Source organism: Pipistrellus kuhlii, unplaced genomic scaffold, assembly GCF_014108245.1.
Source record: "Pipistrellus kuhlii isolate mPipKuh1 unplaced genomic scaffold, mPipKuh1.p scaffold_m20_p_1, whole genome shotgun sequence".
Classification (NCBI taxonomy): Eukaryota; Metazoa; Chordata; class Mammalia; order Chiroptera; family Vespertilionidae; genus Pipistrellus; species Pipistrellus kuhlii.
In genome coordinates this window covers 32,594,399-32,612,777 of record NW_023425404.1, presented here as the reverse complement: position 1 = coordinate 32,612,777, position 18,379 = coordinate 32,594,399, and the positions used below count along the sequence as shown (strand labels likewise).

At 46.1% G+C, this 18,379-nt stretch overlaps 2 protein-coding genes across 8 annotated transcripts in view; one reads left to right on the top strand and one right to left on the bottom strand.

The window, feature by feature from the left end:
* MAP2K1 (mitogen-activated protein kinase kinase 1) overlaps positions 1-12,043 on the top strand; it is a 72,999-nt gene extending 60,956 nt beyond the window's left edge. For 2 of the 3 annotated variants that reach the window (XM_036438129.2, XM_045581325.1), the window contains exons 6-11: positions 2,068-2,192; positions 4,558-4,759; positions 5,945-6,009; positions 9,863-9,924; positions 10,239-10,284; positions 11,010-12,043. In XM_036438129.2, coding sequence (XP_036294022.1) covers positions 2,068-2,192; positions 4,558-4,759; positions 5,945-6,009; positions 9,863-9,924; positions 10,239-10,284; positions 11,010-11,123 — 614 coding nt within the window. In that variant the 3' untranslated portion in view covers positions 11,124-12,043. The remainder of the gene's footprint in view (positions 1-2,067; positions 2,193-4,557; positions 4,760-5,944; positions 6,010-9,862; positions 9,925-10,238; positions 10,285-11,009) is intronic. The other variant, XM_036438118.2, reaches the window with a different exon arrangement.
* Positions 3,809-18,185, bottom strand: SNAPC5 (small nuclear RNA activating complex polypeptide 5). 5 transcript variants are annotated; one of them, XM_036438191.2, is made up of 4 exons: positions 18,031-18,185; positions 16,782-16,871; positions 15,873-16,010; positions 3,809-5,116 (listed from the first exon to the last, which is right to left on the bottom strand). In XM_036438191.2, the coding sequence occupies exons 1-3, from the start codon at positions 18,118-18,120 to the stop codon at positions 15,891-15,893; spliced, it is 300 nt and encodes a 99-aa protein (XP_036294084.1). In that variant the 5' UTR covers positions 18,121-18,185; the 3' UTR covers positions 3,809-5,116; positions 15,873-15,890. The 5 variants fall into 5 exon arrangements, with proteins under 5 accessions (XP_036294084.1, XP_036294047.1, XP_036294067.1 ...); XM_036438154.2 differs by having other exon boundaries at positions 3,809-4,226; XM_036438174.2 differs by lacking the exon at positions 3,809-5,116 and adding an exon at positions 9,130-10,410.
* Positions 18,186-18,379: the final 194 nt, after the last annotated feature.

Below are 18,379 nucleotides of genomic sequence, written 5' to 3'. Positions count from 1 at the left end.
TGTCACAATAGCACCCCACTTCCGTTGTCTGCTTTTTCATGTTTTTGTTATTTTTCTTTTCTTCAATGTACCTGACGTTACATTGGTTGGTCAGTTTGTTTTTGTTTCCTCAAGTTTACACTGTAATGTATACTTCATTTTACACTAGACGTGATCAGTTTGCTCGCTATTGACTTCCTGATACATGCATGGTGTCTGGCGTGTAGTAGGTGCTCAGTGAATGTAGGTGAATAAGTGGAACAGTTGAGTAATGTGGCTGCAAGGTAGGTGGGAAGAGGACAGGTCTGGGTATCAGGTCTGGGTTATGATTCCAAATTCATTCAGTTTTTAGCTGTGTGAACTCAGCCAAGCCCCTGGACTCCTTTGGGCCTTGGACATTTCATCGCCACCATGAAGGGGAGGAACGAGGTGCTCTCTAAGGCCACTCTGATGCTTACATTCTGGAGCCACAGGGTTGTAGCGGAGTTTGGAAAGATCTTGTATCCTGTGACATTATGAAGGCTGGGTCTTAGAAAGACTGCTCGGATGGCTTGGATTGTGTGCGTTGGTACACTGTGATTTTAGATATTCCATTCACTGGGTTTTGGAGCATTTGGTGTGAGTCAGGGTCTTGTCCTGACTCTGGGGTTACAGTGGTGAGGCGGCAGAGAGCCAGCATTCCTCTCTCTCGGAGCTGATGATGATAGGTGGAGAGGGGCTAGTGTTGGCTAGGTGCTGGTTATGACCCCACCTGAGCTGAAGATGATGGGGAAGGATTTACTGGGATATGAAAGGGATCTTTCCCCCCCAAATTTATTCTTGGAAAAATACTTAAATAGAGCTCTTAGAATCTGTTTAAAAATAAATACAGTCATATGAGGGTGTTAAAGGGAAAAATAAAGTATTAATAGCAGTTCGGGTAGGTTGGAATTATGGGGATTTGGTTTTTAACCTGATTTCTCTGATGTTCTATATAGTGTCTGTATTACTTCTGACAAAGATTCCCTGTCATGTTTATGACTTCGTCCCTGGGTGTGGCCTGCTCTTGAGTGGGTCTCATGTTTGCTGATGTCTGCCCACAAAGTCCTAGCCTAAGGACATTTACGAACTTCCAGCCTCAGTTTTCCTACCTGTAAATGAGGGTAATACTTGGCCCTGGTCTGCCCACTTTACAAGCCAGCTGTTTGAATTAGAGGAGATGGTGGAGGAAAACATTTGGAAGTTTACTCTCTGCAAAGGGAAGGGCCAGTGCACTAGCAGTGGGGCCCAGGGCAGTGAGGACGGAAGTGGGAATGTCTGTGTGCAGAGAAGAGGGATGGGGTTGGTCCGGAGGGCACTGCCTTGACCACAGTGAGGAGCAGTTTTCCAGGCCATTGTAGTTCCCCAGCTCTCCTTAACTAGCAGGTAGACACCACTGTGTAAGCTGTTTGGGAAATGACTTTAGCGAAAGAATCATGACAGCTCCTAACCACTGCCGCACATATTCCTAAAACCCACATGCTCTGCTAAAAGGGACATTTGAACCAACAGGCTTTGAAATCTTGATTATTCACGGTGACTGACTTCTTTCTTGCGGGTCATCTGGTCAAGTTTGGATTCTCAAAAGAGTTGAAATTTATTGGCTTTCTATCCCGCTTCTATAGCAGCTTGTCCTCTCCTGACAGTCTTTCCTTGAGTCCTGAACAAGGGGGAATAGAAGGTCTTGGTATCAGGTGTTTGTAGTCTGAAGGCTGACTCAGTGATGGGGGCAGGGTATGTTCTGAGACTCACCATCAGGGCTGGTCTGTGGAATGCTGCCTCTTCTCCTCCCCACCTAGCTGTATCAATTCCCTACTTTTCTACTTTTAAAAAAATATATGTTTTTTATTTTAGAGAGAGAAGAAGGGATAGAGAGAGAATCATCAATGCGAGAAACACTGATGGGTTGTCTCCTGTGTGCACCTGGACAGGGGACTGAACCTGCGTCTTGAGTATGTGCCCTGACTGGGAATTGAACTGGTGATCTTTTGGTGTACAGGATGACACTCAACCAACTGAGCCACACTGGTCAGGGCAATTGCCTACTTTTCCATTTTCTCTTCCCTGCAGATGTCAAGCCTTCTAACATCCTGGTGAACTCCCGTGGGGAGATCAAGCTCTGTGACTTCGGAGTCAGCGGGCAGCTCATCGACTCCATGGCCAACTCCTTTGTAGGCACAAGATCCTACATGTCGGTATGAGCAATGGGTTCCATTTCTTGAGCTTCTGCTCTGGTCAGGGATAGGAACTAAGTGGGTTCCTTCCTGTGGAGCCAGAACCTGGTGATGGAGGTTTTGGGGGGAAATGAGTGGTGAAGCATTATGGTCCCTTCCTGAGGAGATTTCAGTCTGACAGGGAGGTAGATGGTCTTAGGCTTTCATAGGCCTTGAGCATAACTGGGGTAGTGGGCCTGGTCATGAAGGTCTTCCCTTCTGTTTCCAACTCCACAGTTCCCACTGCCACCAGAGCTCTGGGTCAGGCTGTGCCCACGACCATGGCAGCACCAACTGTTTTCCTCCCTCCTCCATACAGCAAGCTCTTGGGCAGGGATAAGACTGTAGGTGTCTGTGTTGTCCCCAGGCTCTGGCTCAGGGCCTGGCACAGGGTGGGTGCTGAGGGGATGGTTGGTGAGTGGGTGAATGTTTGGTTGACTGAATGGGTGGGAAGTGGCTAGCATGCTCCTTAGGATGATTCAGAGAGGGGGAAGCTTGCCTGGATGAGTGCTGAGTGGAGCAGAGTAGAGGAACATTAGAGTGAGTGGTAGGTGAACGTGAGTGCAGGGCTGGATTGGAGGGGCCAGGCACAGACTCAGGCATCTTTGAACAGAGAGTGTTCAATGAGTTATCTTTCAAGTACTTTCACAACTTTGAGTGATCTCATTTGATCCATATGATTCTTTCCATTTTAGAGATGAGGAAATATAGATTGAGGGAGGTTAAGTGACCTGCTTGCTTTACCTTGCCGACCCAGGATTGAAAGCTAGATCTCTTTCTTGCCAGTCAGTCTCTCTTTGCACCCATTCCCTCACTTGCATCTTAGGTAGGATTTTTAAGCTGCTCCTGGCCTCCCTGTGTGGAAGTTCATGGTCACATCTTCATTTCTTCTCGCCTGCCCCCTTCCCCACCACAACTCCAGTCATTGCCGACATCACTCAACCAGCGCTGGCCCACACCTCCACCCTCCGCTCCAGTGACCCACAGTCTTAAACAGGAAACCCACGGGCCCTTCAGAACTCTCTTTCCCTGCCATCCCCTCATTGCTTAGTCCTTACATGTCTGAAAACTGGGCCACTCAACTGCCAGCTCTCAAATTCAAAATTAATTAGCAGGTCCTGGGACTTGCTGATCTAGGGGTTTGTTTAGTGGTTTGGGTTTTTGTGGCTATGTGGTCAGTTCCAAAATAGTCCAGTGTTAGAGTTAGGGAAAAATCCTACGGGAGAAGTTAATTTATTGTCTAAATAAATGTATGATGGCTTTGGCTGGTGTGGCTCAGTTGGTTGGGCGTCGTCCAGTGCACTGAGAGGTTGCCTGCCAAATTCCCAGTCAGGGCACCTGCTTGGGTTTCGGGCTTGATCCCCGAAAGGGGGCAGGCAGGAGGAAGCTGATCGATGCTCCACTCTCACATCAATGTTTTTTTCCCCTCTCTCTTTCTCTAAAAATCAATTTTAAAAATCTTTAAAAAAAATGTATGATGGTCAGAATAAGGATTTTTATATAGTTTTTGAAATACTTGTGCTATTTCAAATAATGCTTTAATATAGTACTATATTCTTTTTCTTTGCTTCTTCCCACTAGTAACAACTCATACAACATTTTGCAACATACATGTATTTTCGTTTGCCTTTGAACTCCCTGATCACCCTAGTAAGTTGAGCGCATATTTTATATTACTGTTGTTACCATCATCGCCAGCCCTCATTTTATAGATGTGGAAATGGAGGCTCAGGGTCATGTAGCTTAGAAGTCTCAGAGTGGGATTTGAACCCATGTCTTCTGAACACAGATCGTTTTGCTTTTCTGCCATTCCAAAAGCAATGAGTCATTAGTAGAGCTGGGCTTTGAACTTCTTTCTATTCAATGCACCATCTCATTCATGACCCAGGTTCCAGAAGCTTCATGTTTCAGACTCAGGTAGCAAGGTGAGCCTCTCATGCTGGTCAGAGTGCCCACCCATGCAAGACAGTGGCCAGGCTGGGCAGCGCTGGAACCACAGCTGGGCTGGATGCGGTTCTGGGCAGGTTACAGGGGAGACAGAGAATTGAGGAGGGGTCAGAGCTATGAGAGCTGGCTAGGACTTGGTGAGCACGGTATTTGGGGACAGGCAGAAGGCCAAAGTCAGTAGGTCAGTGGAGGTATTAACATGGCATGTGACCTCTGGAGACGAAAGGGCAAAAGAAAATGAAATGTCTGAGCAGCCCAGGGGGAAGCCCACTCTCCTGCAGTGCAGGCAGGTCTCACGGGGCAGGAAGTCCTGAGGCTTGGGTTGAGGGACCCCACCTCTCTTCTGCGTGGGCGCAGGCTGGCTCATTGGTGTTAGTAACTGTTTCTGTCTCCCCTGCAGCCGGAGAGACTCCAGGGGACTCATTACTCGGTGCAGTCGGACATCTGGAGCATGGGGCTCTCTCTGGTGGAGATGGCGGTTGGGCGGTATCCCATCCCTCCTCCAGATGCCAAGGAGCTGGAGCTGATGTTTGGGTGCCAGGTGGAGGGCGATGCGGCTGAGACACCACCCCGGCCAAGGACCCCGGGGAGGCCCCTTAGCTGTGAGTGTCACGGTGTGCTCCAACTTGGAGTGTGGGCTTCCTTACTGTTGGGCATTTCTGGAGGGCCAAGTCCCTGTCTCAGGATGCCAGGCTGGGGCGGGGGAAGCAGGGCAGAAGTCTCCAGGTTAGTGTAGGAAATGACTGTTATTACCAGCAACTTCTTACCATTTATTGAATGCTGCTATGTTCCCAGCACTGCACTTTTAATTTTTAAAAATCCTGACATGATTATTTTGGTGAGATAAAATTCATATAACATAAAACACACATTTTAAAGTGTTCAGTTCAGTGGTATTTAGTATATTCCTCCATGTAGTGCCATTATTTCCACTGTGTAATTCCAGGACATTTCTGTCACTACAAAAAGAAATCTCATCTCCATTAGCATTCACTCCCAACTCCCCCCATCTCATCCCCAGCAATCTATTTTCTGTCTCCATGGATTTACCTACCATTGTCTAACTTTAATAACAGTTGTGTGTGAGCGCTAAATATTCTCTATTTTAGATATAAGGAAACTGAGGCACAGAGCGCTTGACTTGCAAAGGCCACACGCACTTGGGATTGGCCAGTTCTGACTCCATGCAGCACTGGCTGCCTCTTTGAACCGGAATAGTGTGAAGTAAAGCTGGCCCACCCATCTTCCAATATAGGTCCTGCTAGGACTTCCTGTCTGACCAGGGAGACCTGGTCTTTATCCTCATAAGGCCCACATGGGAGAGGGCATGTATAAAGGGAGAAGCATTGAGAGGCTGGTAGCTGCCGCCCCTCAGGCTGGACTTTGACTCAGGAATATAAAAGAAAAAAAATTTTTTTTCAGGGAGAATTAAAACTAAGTTTTTTAGTTGTTTAGTATTATCTCATTTGCTCCTCTCTCAATATGAGGAAGGGCAGACATAAATATTATTCAAAATTCAAAACAAGGCTTAGTGACAATTGATTTGCCCAAAGTAAAAAACCTTTGATGTGGCAGAGCCCACACTCATACCATGGCTGGCCTGGCTCTGTGACCTTTGCTGGTCCCTGTGTGTTCAGGCCTGATCTGTGGCTGTTCTGTCTCTTTACCATCCACTACCCTGTTCTAGTCCCCAGGTTCCAAAACCAACACATATCCTCTTACTGGCAAATAACCTCCCTTCTGTTTCTGAGAAGTGTTTTCTTCTTTCTTTTTTATAAAATCTGTAGCTTATGGAATGGACAGCCGACCGCCCATGGCAATTTTTGAGTTATTGGATTACATAGTCAATGAGGTAAGTACTACGTAGTTTCCGTGACCCTGGAATCTACTTGGTCCTCTTAAGAAAAACTCACAGTTGAATTGACTGGGAAACCCATGAGTCGTTCCCACAATATGGGCTGCTTGAGACCCAGGATTCCTGGGTTCTGCTTTGTGCATCATGCTTTTGGAATCGAGTTGCTGGTTTAGAGGCTGCAGGAATCCCTTCCCCAGGGAACATCTTCAGGTAAGTTTGAGTCCATCTTCTTTTCTCAGATTCAGGAGCCTCCACCTTACCCATTTACGTTCTCACTTCTTCATTTCTTGTGCACTTTCTATGTGCTAAGGACTGTGGGGTGGCAGGAATGTGGTGTAGATCTGAAGATGGGAAAACCCAAAGTCCCTAGTCTTAAAGACTGTTATTAGATTGTCTAGGGCAGTGGTTGGCAAACTCATCAGTCAGTAGAGCCAAATATCAACAGTACAACAATTGAAATTTCTTTTGAGAGCCAAATTTTTTAAACTTCTTCTAACACCACTTCTTCAAAATAGACTCGCCCAGGCCATGGTATTTTGTGGAAGAGCCATATTCAAGGGGCCAAAGAGTCGCATGTGGCTCTTGAGCCGCAGTTTGCCGACCACGGGTCTAGGGGAAGCAAACAATGCATTTATAATTGCAATATTAGGTTTTGTCTTGTACCATTTAACGGCAATGAACAGCCTGCCAGAGTGGCTCAGTTGGTTGAGCCTGTCCCATGCACTAAAAGGTTGTCTGTTCCATTCCCAGTCAGACACAGACCTGAATTACTGGTTCTATCCCTAGTCCAGGAGCATATGGGAGACAACTGATCAATGTTTCTGTTTTTTTCTTTCAATGTTTCTTTCTAACATGGCTATTACTCTCTCCCTCTACTTCCCTCCTTTCTCCCCTCCCTCTCTTTCTTTGCCTTCCTTCCTCTCCCTCTCTGTCCCTTTTCCTCTCCCCTCTTCCTCTCTCTAAGCATGTTCTGAATGAGATTAAAACAATAAAATAAAATAAATTAAGAAATGAACATAAAAAATTATAGCGTTGAAATATGGAAAATATTTACTACAAATTGTTGCATTCAAAAAAGCAGATTATAAAATAGTATGTATATTATAATCACTCTCTCCTTTCCTCTCTCTAAAAATCAATTTTAAAAATAGTATATATGGCCGGGACCGGTTTGGCTCAGTGGCTAGAGCGTCGGCCTGCGGATTGAAAGGTCCTGTAGGGGATGTGCAAGAGGCAGCTGATCGATAATTCTCTCTCATTGATGTTCCTAACTCTCTATCCCTCTCTCTTCCTCTCTGAAAAATCAATAAAATATATTTTAAAAAAATAGTATATATGCATATATGTGCATATAAAGTCTGGAAAAGCAATACAATACAGATAGAATTACAGATGATTAAAGGTTGTTTTTTTTTTTGCTTATCAGTTAGCTGACTTTAATATAAGGAATACATATTATTTGTAAATATGTATACCAGTATGTTTAAATGAAAAAAAAAACGATAGCTCTGGCTATGTACCTCAGTTGGTTAGAATTTTGTCCCAAACGCCAGATTATGGGTTTGATCCCCAGACAGGACACATACAATAATCAGCCAGTGAATGCATAAATAAGTGGAACAAATCGATGTTTCTCTCTTCCTTTAAAAATCAATAATTTTTTAAATGGTTAAAAAAGAAAAGAAAGGATCAAGGAAGGAAGAGATTGATAAGCATTCATCAAATTTGGGTGGGCTTGGATGGGAAGCTATGGACTAGCACCATGGTTGCTTAAGGGGGTAGGGCAGGGCTGGAGGACTGGACTGGGGCTCAGGACAGGATTTCTGAGGATGGGCCAGCACTCTTGGCCTCAGGAGCAGCATGGATAGTGGACAACATGGATAAGCTCTGGTGTGTTTGGAAGGTAGTTGAAGGCCCCCATTCAGCTGGGGGTGTAGGAAAGGGTATCATCCTGTTTTCTTCTTCCTTAAGAGACCAGTGGAATAACTTTTCTTATTTTCTTACTGCTCTCTGAAACCAGATCCCAAAAGGCTCATAAAGGTCCCCTTATCTATTACAAATTCAACAGGGAAGGTCCTGGCACACACTAGCAGTTAAGAAATCACTGTCTCAGGTTAACTGACCTCTCTTTCCTGACTGCCCAGCTTTAAGCTCAGCACCATGGGACATAGAAAAGAAGTCCAGGATCTGATCATGGCTGCTTAAGGACGCAGAAAAGGCCCTGTGCTGTGCATTTGTGGTAGTCAGGAAAGCCATCCTCTGCTGTTGCTGGGACCGTAGCTGAGAGTGGTGCTTGGTGGGAGCCACGGTAAGGGAAGAGAGCGCCTGAGGTTATAATGAGCTGCCAGTTGCCTAGTTTGCACCGCTTTCTTCCATATTTTCACATTTTCCTAATCATTCTCTGAGCACTGTTTGGGTGGGTCCAATAGGTTTTGTTGTCTTTTCATATAGGTGAGGCTCCAGGATGAAAGTGGTTCAGATTCCTCCCACTTAGTGCTATTCCTCCCTTAACACCTTCTCTTCCCAACCCTCAGACCCCAGAACTTTCCCGGAGGCTGGACTGCATGGTGACAGGTGCATGCACCTGCTCCGGTGCACATTCCCTCCCTTGCCTGGCCCCTCCTACTCAGCACAGCCTGGCCTCTGGAGGCCAAGCTCTGGTTTCACCCATGAATGCTCCCTTCAAATTTCCCTCAGCAGCAGAGATGGTCTGCAGGGGGGGCCTAAGAGCTGGGTTTTAGTCCTAGACCTCAGATTAGGCTTTTTCACTGGATGTTCTTATAAGGCATTCAGGGGAAGAGGGCTAGGCTAGAATTTTTTGTAGTGTTATTATTTAACTTTTAGCCTTGAGCCACCTGTTTATTTGGGCAGCCCAACAGAGCAATGGCATCCTGGGTTGGGTCTGGGTGTCAGCTCACGAGGAAGGTCGCATGGGGGGGTGGGGGTGTCATGTTTTCTGAGCTGTGGTGCATAGGAGCCGGGCGCTGCAGGGCCTCGTCCTGTGTAGCCCTGAGTGATGTCCACCATGCATCCTTGGAAAATGAGCTGTGGCCATGTTCTTGCTCTGGTGAGTGCAAACAGCTTCATTCCAGAAGTGAGCCTGCAGCTAACATTCTCCCAGCCCCAGCCCTCTGCCAGTTAATGTTTTATTAACCTTTCTCTGTTTCTCCAGGCTTAGAAGGGGGATACACATTTTGTTTAGCTAGTTAGCCTTCCCTGACTTTCACAGGTGCTGCCAGAGCTGGAGTGTATCTAGTGGTTGCATATACCCCTAGCTGCTGCTGTTAATTGCTGGCTATTTCCATGCCACATTCCAAGACTTATTGTCATAGTGTGAGGTGGAAAGGGTCATGAGGCCCTTCTCATTTTATAGAAGGGTAAACTGAAACTCAAGAGGAACAGTGATTTGTCAGTAACTAAACAAGTGAGTGGTTCTAACTGGTTTGAGACCAGAGGTTCCACCACAGTGACCCAGCAGCCAGCCATTGGCCCTGACCCTTGACCTTTCCTTGACTGGATAAGGGCAGCACTGCCCAGAGACAGGGTTGGGGAGGAGAGATGCCTGGGGCAGGAAGCCAAACATTTGTTTTCTTAAAGATTTGTCTTTATTTATTTATTCCTCACCTGAGGATATGCTATTCGTTTTGAGAGAGGAAGGGAGAAAGAAACATTGATTTGGTTGCCTCCTATATGCACTCCTATCAGGATTGAACCCCAAACCCGGGTATATGCCCTGACTGGGAATTGAACCCGCCTCCTTTCGGTGTATGGGATGACACTCCAAGCAACTAAGCCACACTGGCCAGGGCAGGAGGCCTGACATTTCTTATGTGTTGACATGTATTTGCAGCCCCCTCCAAAACTGCCCAGTGGAGTATTCAGTCTGGAATTTCAAGATTTTGTGAATAAATGGTAAGTTGGCTCCCTGTTATCTGGAAGAGTACCCCATTTTTGTAAGGCTCCCCACCCCATCTGACAATGGCAGTCGGTAAAATAGCCACTACTTTTGGCACATGCTTTACATGGGTTGGCATACTGCCTTTTGACCTTAGTTCAGCAAGCATCTATCAGTGCTCTGTGGGCATGACATTGTGCTATGAACAGGAAGGTGAACAAGGCTCAGGCACTCCTCAGAGCCTCTGGGGTGTGGGGACAGGCAAACTTAAGTAATTGGAGTTAGAAGCAGCTCCAGGCAGCAGCTCTCATGTTATCTTTTTCCTTTCAAGCTTAATAAAAAACCCTGCAGAGAGAGCAGATTTGAAGCAACTCATGGTAAGTCCATTTATTTCAGATTCTTACACTACCTGTTTGTTCATGTTCTCCTCTGTCAGCCATCCACCCAGTGCTTCCTGAGTCCACTCTCTGCTCTGCCTTGCTCACGGCAGTGCACTGGCCCTGCTGCAGGATTCCAGAGATCGGTTCTCTCTGTCCTCCCTCCCATCCGTTTGAAGGGGAAACTGGGCTGGCCCTGCAGACCCGGGAGCCCAGGAGTCACGGGGACAGGGCCGTTTTCTTCCACTGACGGTCTCATCTCCTACCGTTTTCAGCACCTGCCCCGTGCTGCTCTCCATCTCCTTGCCGCCTCCTGTTTGGTGGTGGTGGGAGCCGCAGCAGTTGGGAAGTACTAATACGAATATGAGCTTACATGGCTTGTAGAGCCCGTACAGTGTAATATCCACTTTCAAGTCCATCAGTTCCTTCTGACAATGGAGTGAGACACTGAAGGCAGAGCTACTGTCCCTATTTCAGAGCCCGAGAGAGCAGGCTCAGGAAGCGAGCACATTGCCCCAGGCCTCATAGCTGGTGTGATGCGCAGAACCAGGCTGAGCTGGACTTTTGTTCTTCAGCTGGTCCTGCTTTTCTGGCCCCCACTGTTACTCAAGGGCAGGCTCCAGGAGCTCCTTCCAGATGTGGCACAAGCTCTAGACCTGAGACTCTTGAATTTTCCTTTTTGGTGTTTTTTTTTTTAACATCACTTCCTCTTTCCTCACATGCAGGTTCATGCTTTTATCAAGAGGTCTGACGCTGAGGAAGTGGATTTTGCAGGTTGGCTCTGCTCCACCATCGGCCTTAACCAGCCCAGCACACCCACTCATGCGGCTGGTGTCTAAGCATTTGGGAATCAGCAAAGAGCGAGTCCCTGCCCAGTGGCATGTCATGTTGCTCTCGGGCCTTTCCCATGCCTCTGTTCAGATTGCATTTCACATATGACAAAGGATGAAGAACTCAGCATGTGCCAAAATTCTGTGTGTGTCATTTTTAATATCACCATCCTTATTCTTACTATTGTTATTCCCTAAGTGGATTGGCTTTGTGCTTGGGGCTATTTTGTGTGTGTCGATGATCAAAACATGTGCAACATTGAATTACAGTGAAACCTTGGCAACTGTGAGTAGTCTTTCTTACTGAATATTGCACTGCTCTCCCCTCACCATGATTGGCTGGCCACCTGTATTTGGGGGGATTCTTTTGACACTTGGTGGTACTTCATTCTTGCTGGGCATACCTTCTTTCTACTTGAGGAAGGAGCCTTGTGAGAGCCTTCACAGGCAGTGCATGTGAAGCATGCTTTGCTGCTATGAAAATAAGCATCAGAACGTGTATGTCATGATATTTTACTATGTTTTTTGCTTTTGGTATAGAATTAAGCAATTTCTATCAAAATCTAGTCAGAGCCCTTCACTGCCATGATAATTGGGGCTTCACCAGTCTGTCTACTCTGATGATTTATAGATTTCTGGTTGTATTTCTATATTTATTTTTAAATATACTATGTGGATACTTAGTAGTATATGTCTCTTTAAGTTTGGATTAGTGTTTCTAAAATGGTGGAGTTACTTTGAATATTACAAGTGTATCAAGGCATTAAAATGTATGCGATTCACCTTTCCCCAAATCCAAGTAATGATGCTATTGTAAACAACAGTGTGTATAGTGCCTAAAAATTGTATGAAAATCCTTTTAACCATTTTAATGCAAATGTTTAACAAATCTAATCTCTTATTCTAATAAATATACTATCAAGTTAAAAGGCTGAAAGATTTATTTCTACTTTTGTGTCAGAATATTCAGCGTCTCTAATACATAAGAAATCAGGTGATTTAGCCAAGCGTTATTTGTGAGGGGAAAGATAAAGATAGGAGGAAGGGGGTCTAAAAGGCGAAAATGCCACCCTGAGGACATCACTGCTTTGGACTAAACTAATGGGGCTTCCTGAAATTCCAATCTTTGGACTTTGTCCAACTCTTCTCAGCAAACACCCTAACCTGTGAGTCTTCCAACCACCTTTCCTGAGGACCTGTGAATAGATCCCATATGCTCCTTCTGTCTCTCTCTAAGGGAAAAGCGGTGTGTGTGTGTGGGTGGGGGGGGGGGGGCTGGTAGGGTTGCCAGCATGCTCAAAGAAGCGCCTTGCTGGTGAACAGGGCCTGACTGGCATTGGAGCCTCCACTGGGATGGTCTGTCCATGCTGCTTGCTCCACCTAGCAATGGTTTCCCTTTCACTGGTTATCCTCTACACCAGTGTTTCCCAAACTTTTGACATATGTGTACCCCTTCTATAATTTTCGTAATGCTCAGTACTCCTCGTACTCATGAGAATGTGAATTAGGCGCAGCTAAGCACGGTGCAGTGCATATCCCCACCAAACTCTTCCCATACCCCGGGGGGTACGCATACCACACTTTGGGAAACACTGCTCTACACCTTTCTGGAGAGGAGGAACATCTGGCTTTGGTTTTGCTATGTCTGTGAGGTGGCAGTGAGGTCACAAATAAAGCTTATATCCGAGCTGGCCACTGGTCCCCATTCCTTCTTTGAAAAGTGACTTTTGAATCTTGAGATCCAGGTGAGGCTGCCTGGTCAGCACCTCTTCAGACTTCATTTTCTTTTTGTCAGGGCAGGTTATAGAAAGCCAAAGAAAATACACAGGTGAGCCGGCACCGGTTTGGCTCAGTGGATAGAGCGTCGGCCTGTGGACTGAAAGGTCCCGGGTTTGATTCCGGGCAAGGGCATGTACCTCGGTTGCGGGCACATTCCTAGTGGGGGGGGTGCAAGAGGCAGCTGATCGATGGATGATTTTCTCTCATCGATGTTTCTGACTCTCTATCCGTCTCTCTTCCTCTCTGTGAAAAATCAATAAAAAATGTTTAAAAAAAGAAAATACACAGGTGGGCAAAAGAAGGGTCACAGTTGTGAATACGCCAAAGTTTATTCTGATGTTATTTATTCATTGTTTTTACATACAAATGACTGTAAACCTACTTTTGCCACACCCTGCATATTTAAAAACAAAAAGCCTATTTTCATATTAAAAACAGAATTTGGATAAATCTCCTGAGCCAGATAGTGCCACTCGGATCTATCAGAGCTTTGGAATTCAGCCAGGATTTAAAAAACTGGTGAGGGTTGTACACTGCTGCCTCAGCTAGTCAATATTTTTTTTCTTGCTATGAGGCTAATATCTTTTCTAAGCAGGCTAACATACATTTTTGGCATATAAATATTCAGGCTGAGGTTTAAGATTCACACCTTCTTCATACTGCCTTTTGCTAATAGGTAAAATGCAACCACTACTGAGAACATCTCATTAAAACGGGAAAATTCCATCTGAGACAGAAAGTGATGTAACCTGTATCTTTTGAGGGATGTTTTTAAATTCTCTTCACATCCAAAGGTATTACATTTTGAGAGGCAAAAGATACTTTTTCCAGTAATTACTACGATCTCATTTTCAAGAATGACGATCTCATTTTCAAGAATGATGCTCCTTGCATCAGTCTTGCTGTTTTGAGTTCTACATGCCAAATTCCTTCCTCAAACTTCTTACTGAAACACCAACAGTAGTTGGGTTTTTCAGTATCTTATTAGCATCTCATAGGAACCTGTAAAAATCGTGAGAACAGGTACAGATACCCTCATTTAACAGATGGGAAAGTGAGAGTTGCAAAGATGTGAGAGGGCAAGCAATCAGATTTTCTAGCTCTTAGAAATGCATGCTCATATTTTAAGTTAGATGCCCAAAATGTATGCCTTGAGGCTTTTCATTGAAAAACCATCTTCACATTGTTTTCTAAGAAGCATCATTTAAACTTCCTGCTATCTTCTATGAGTAGCTCAAAATAACTAATGAAATGTTGATTAACAAACATATCCATGCTCTCTCTTCTGGAACAGTTACATAAGATGTTCTGCTTGAGGAGGTTCTTTTGTGTTTTGTTTGGCTTTTCTGTTGCATGGACAGGGCAAATCCTATATAATAAAGGGGTAATATGCAAATGGACCATCATTCCAACACACAAGATGGCCACCACCAGATGGCTGGCAGAGGAGGGCAATTGTGGGCGATCAAGCCAGTAGGGGAGGGCAGTTAGGGGTGACTGGGCCAGAAGAGGGCAGTTGGGGGTGACCAGGCCTACAGGGGAGGGCAGTTAGGGGTGACTGGGCAGGCAGAAGAGGGCAGTTGGGGGCCACCAGGCCTGCAGGGGAAGACAGTTGCGGGGGAGACCAGGCTTTCAGGGGAGGGCAGTTGGGGAAAACAAGGCATGCAGGGGAGGGCAGTTGGGAGGACCAGGCCAGCAGGGGAGGGCAGTTAGGGGCAAGAAAGCTGGCAAGAGAGGGCAGTTAGGGTTGACCAGGCCAGCAGGGGAGGGCAGTTGGGACAAGGCCTGCAGGGGAGGTCAGTTGGGAGGGACCAGGCCAGCAGGGGAGGACAGTTAGGGACAATTGGGCCAGCAGGGGAGGGAAAGGGAGGGTAGTTGGGGGTGACTAGGACTGCAGGGGAGGGCTGTTAGGGTCAGTCAGGCTGGCAGGGGAGCAGTTAGGCGTTGATCAGGCTGGCAGGGGAAAGGTTAGGGGGTGATGAGGTTGGCAGGCAGAAGCAGTTAGGGGCAATCAGGCAGGCAGGTGAGTGGTTAGGAGCTAGCAGTCCTGGATTGTGAGAGGGATCCCAGATTGATCAGGCTGGGCTGAGGGACACTCCCCACCCCCCAGTGCACGAATTTCGTGCACCAGGCCTCTAGAAACTTTCATAAAGTAACTACTTAACTGTACATTCAATGGGAAAAGGACAGTATGCAGAAATAAATCTCAACTTCAAACACTAAGTTTTAACACTTATTCTGTATCATCTCTTTATTATAAAAAATCCAATCTCCCAAGCATAGTGATACCTTCTTTGATGGCACATTTTTTCCGAAGTTCGGAAATGGGCTGTACTGTTTTCCCCAGAGGGACTGAAATGCTTCTCTTGTTGCTATCTGGAAACCAGGTAGCTGCATGTTGGCTACTCATCTACAATTTATTTCTATGCACATTTTATCACTGTGATGTCTCAACCTAGCAGTGATTACAGCCACACAAAACAGTCCAAAGTGGGCAGTGTGTTGCGATGTCACTGAGCGGTGGCAGCAGCTGGTGCTCTCAAGTGGTGTTTTGTCCTCATCTTTCTCTCCTAGACTTTGGCTATGCTTACAGGGTTCAATGGTATGCAAACAGCCTTTAATTGGTTTGCTTAAAAGAGGCATTGTTGATTGAAAAGGCTGCCTTGTACTTACGCTCTGCCCTTTTGGCAAATGCCAGATTTGCTCAATAGCATTTCAGAGGAAATCTTCTGTTTTGAACACAACTACTGGATCTGACCAGAATACAGACACAGCACCACCCATATTGCTCAATGCTAAGACACTGCATCTTTGCCTTTCTATATGTCACTAATTTTTGTTAAATATTCTGAAACTTGAATTATTGTCAACATCCTCCTAAAGTTCTTGCTTCCTTTTAAAGCAGGCCATTGGGCCTGGGGCAAGAATACTTTAGAGAGAAAGTTTCTGCGACTTAGAATTTTAATTTGCGTAACTAACCCTGGCTCTTTCCCCACTTCACGAATCTGATTCCTCTTCCTCCTCTTCCTCCTCCTCTTCTGGTGCACGGCTCCTTGTGCTCAACTCCAGTGCAGTTTGGTTGATTGAAGCTTCATTGTCTACATGCACCACCATCTGCTTTAGCCAAGGACATTATGAATTAGTAGGAGAACACTAGTCTCAAAACAGCAAATTCTTAAAAATGGTTTAAAACCAAATCTCAATTGTGTATTCATTCCCAGTATTTACCATTAAGAGGTATGGCCACTTTCTTGCTTCTCCAAATTCTACCCTGTCCGCCCTCCACCCCAACCTGAATTGCCAAAATGGGAGGATAAATGCCGTAGGTGTGACAGAATGTTACCTGATTTACAACAATGGTTCTTACATAAGAATTATGCTGCTTTCGAATGGGCTTAAGTGGCTTCACACACAACTGAGAGAGCTGGTAAACTATGGTAAATTTAGAAAGATGATTTTACTGATTAAATGAGGGCATTTGGTAAGAGGAGGATACAATGAAGATCAGAACTCACTTTTTAGCACTATGCTTTGTAGTTGAAGCTACACTACTTTTGAACACAAACTTATTTGTGGAGCAGCAAGAGGTGTGACATATCCTGCAAAGATCTCTACTCTCCCCGTGTTCATTAGAGTAATGAGAGGATGAATGACTAGGATGTGGAGGCAATATAAGTATCTAATTAATAAGTCAATATTAAATCAATTAAAGTGTAACAAGCAAGGCTGTTCCTTGACTAAAACAGTAATATTGAATAGCCGGCTTATCAAACTAGAATATTCTTATCAGTGCTTCCCAGTCCTTTTGGCTTGATAATGTAATTTACAACAATGACAGCAGAATGGACTTTGCATTTGCCCCCTAGGCCCACACTTGATTAAGCTTACATCATGTGACTGTTCCTGTGCAGCTGGAGAAGACGGCCTCTTATCCTCTCTTCCAGAACTAATCATTGACTGGAGGGCCAATTCTTCAACCTAGAAAAGAAGAATTAGAACATTCTCCTTACTATTCCACTGATGTGGGAAAATTTACTGTCCATGCTGTAAAAGGTTGGCATCACAAGTGAAAACAGTGTAATCTCCCTGCAGCTCCCAGGAGAAGGGTGGGGCTCTTAAGCTTTCCCTGCCTTTTAAGAAAATGAGCAAAGAAAGCCTCCAGCCCCCTTCCTCTGAGGTGCACAGGTGTTCTGACCGAGCCAAGATCCACTAGCCCAGACCAAGCGGTTCGGGGAAGAAAACACAAGTGAGCCCTTTAAAAAGCCAAATGTCAAATTCTGATTCCAGAGGGCAGATTCCGTAGGCTTGAGCTTCTCTAACTAGTATTGAGAAACTGAAGACAGGAAAAATGGAAGTGTTTCCAGGAGCATAAAGAAACTTAGGCTTCGGAGGTAATTATCAACACACACACATTAGGTGCCTTTGCGGCCCTGTGGTGCTGAGAATGTAAGTAACTATAGGCTACCACAACTGTCCTGAGGAAAAGTGCATATTATTTTGATACATATCACAGTTGTGTGCAATCCTTTTCAATTTACAAAGGGCTTTCATTTGGAATAGGAGTTATCAGGATCATGGTACTGGGGCTGAATTACGCAAAGATCTGGGGAGAGGTCCTGATGGGCCTAAATCTCTACTCTCAGTCAAAGTCATCACTCCAGGAAGAAAAGCTATTGGGAACTCTGAGACAAGTCTTTTCTCTCGGGCCTCGTCTTTTTTCGCACAATAGAGAATGTGACAGTCTCTTTAGCTTTGCAATACTAGAGCTGTTTCAAGCATCAATACAAGCGGGGAAATAGCGGCTAGTAAACGCCACGCGAGCTCTGGAGGAAGAGGCCGGTGGGCGGGGAGCATCCACACGAGCCTCCGGGAGGTGGCGCTTCCCCAAGCTTCCGCATTTCAGGAGTGTCGGGTGTGGGGATGAACTCGCCAAATGTGCAGACTGCTGAGCCTCAACCTACACCTACAGGATCAAGGGCCTTAATTTTAAAAACAAGCTTATCAGGGGCTGGTAAGCCACCAGATCAGCGCCCCAACCGCCTGTAGAGAGCGGGATCGCCAGCAGCACGGGGCCGCTTCCGACACCAGGGGCTCGCGCAGAGCCGGGCTGGGGTGGCGGCAGGGGGCCGCGGGTCACCTTGAGGCGGTTCAACTGGTCGTGCAGTGCCGTCTGCAACCGGAGCAGCGTCTCCTCCTCCTTGCGCAGCTCCTGGAGCCGGCTCAGCATCGCGTCTCCACACGCCCGGTGGCTGGGCGCTCGGTGATGACGTCACAGTGCCCGCGTCACCGGAAACGGAACAGCTGGCCGGCTGCACGTGGGCTGGAGCGCTTCCTGCCCACTCCACCCAGCAAGGAAGGGGGCTTTTAAGGTTATAAAACCTGACCTGGAGTAATGACCAGGATTCCGAAAGCACAGGCCCTTGGAACCTTAAAGAATATGAAGGTAAAAATGCTCAAGAATCGCCCTAGCCAGTTTGGTTCAGAGG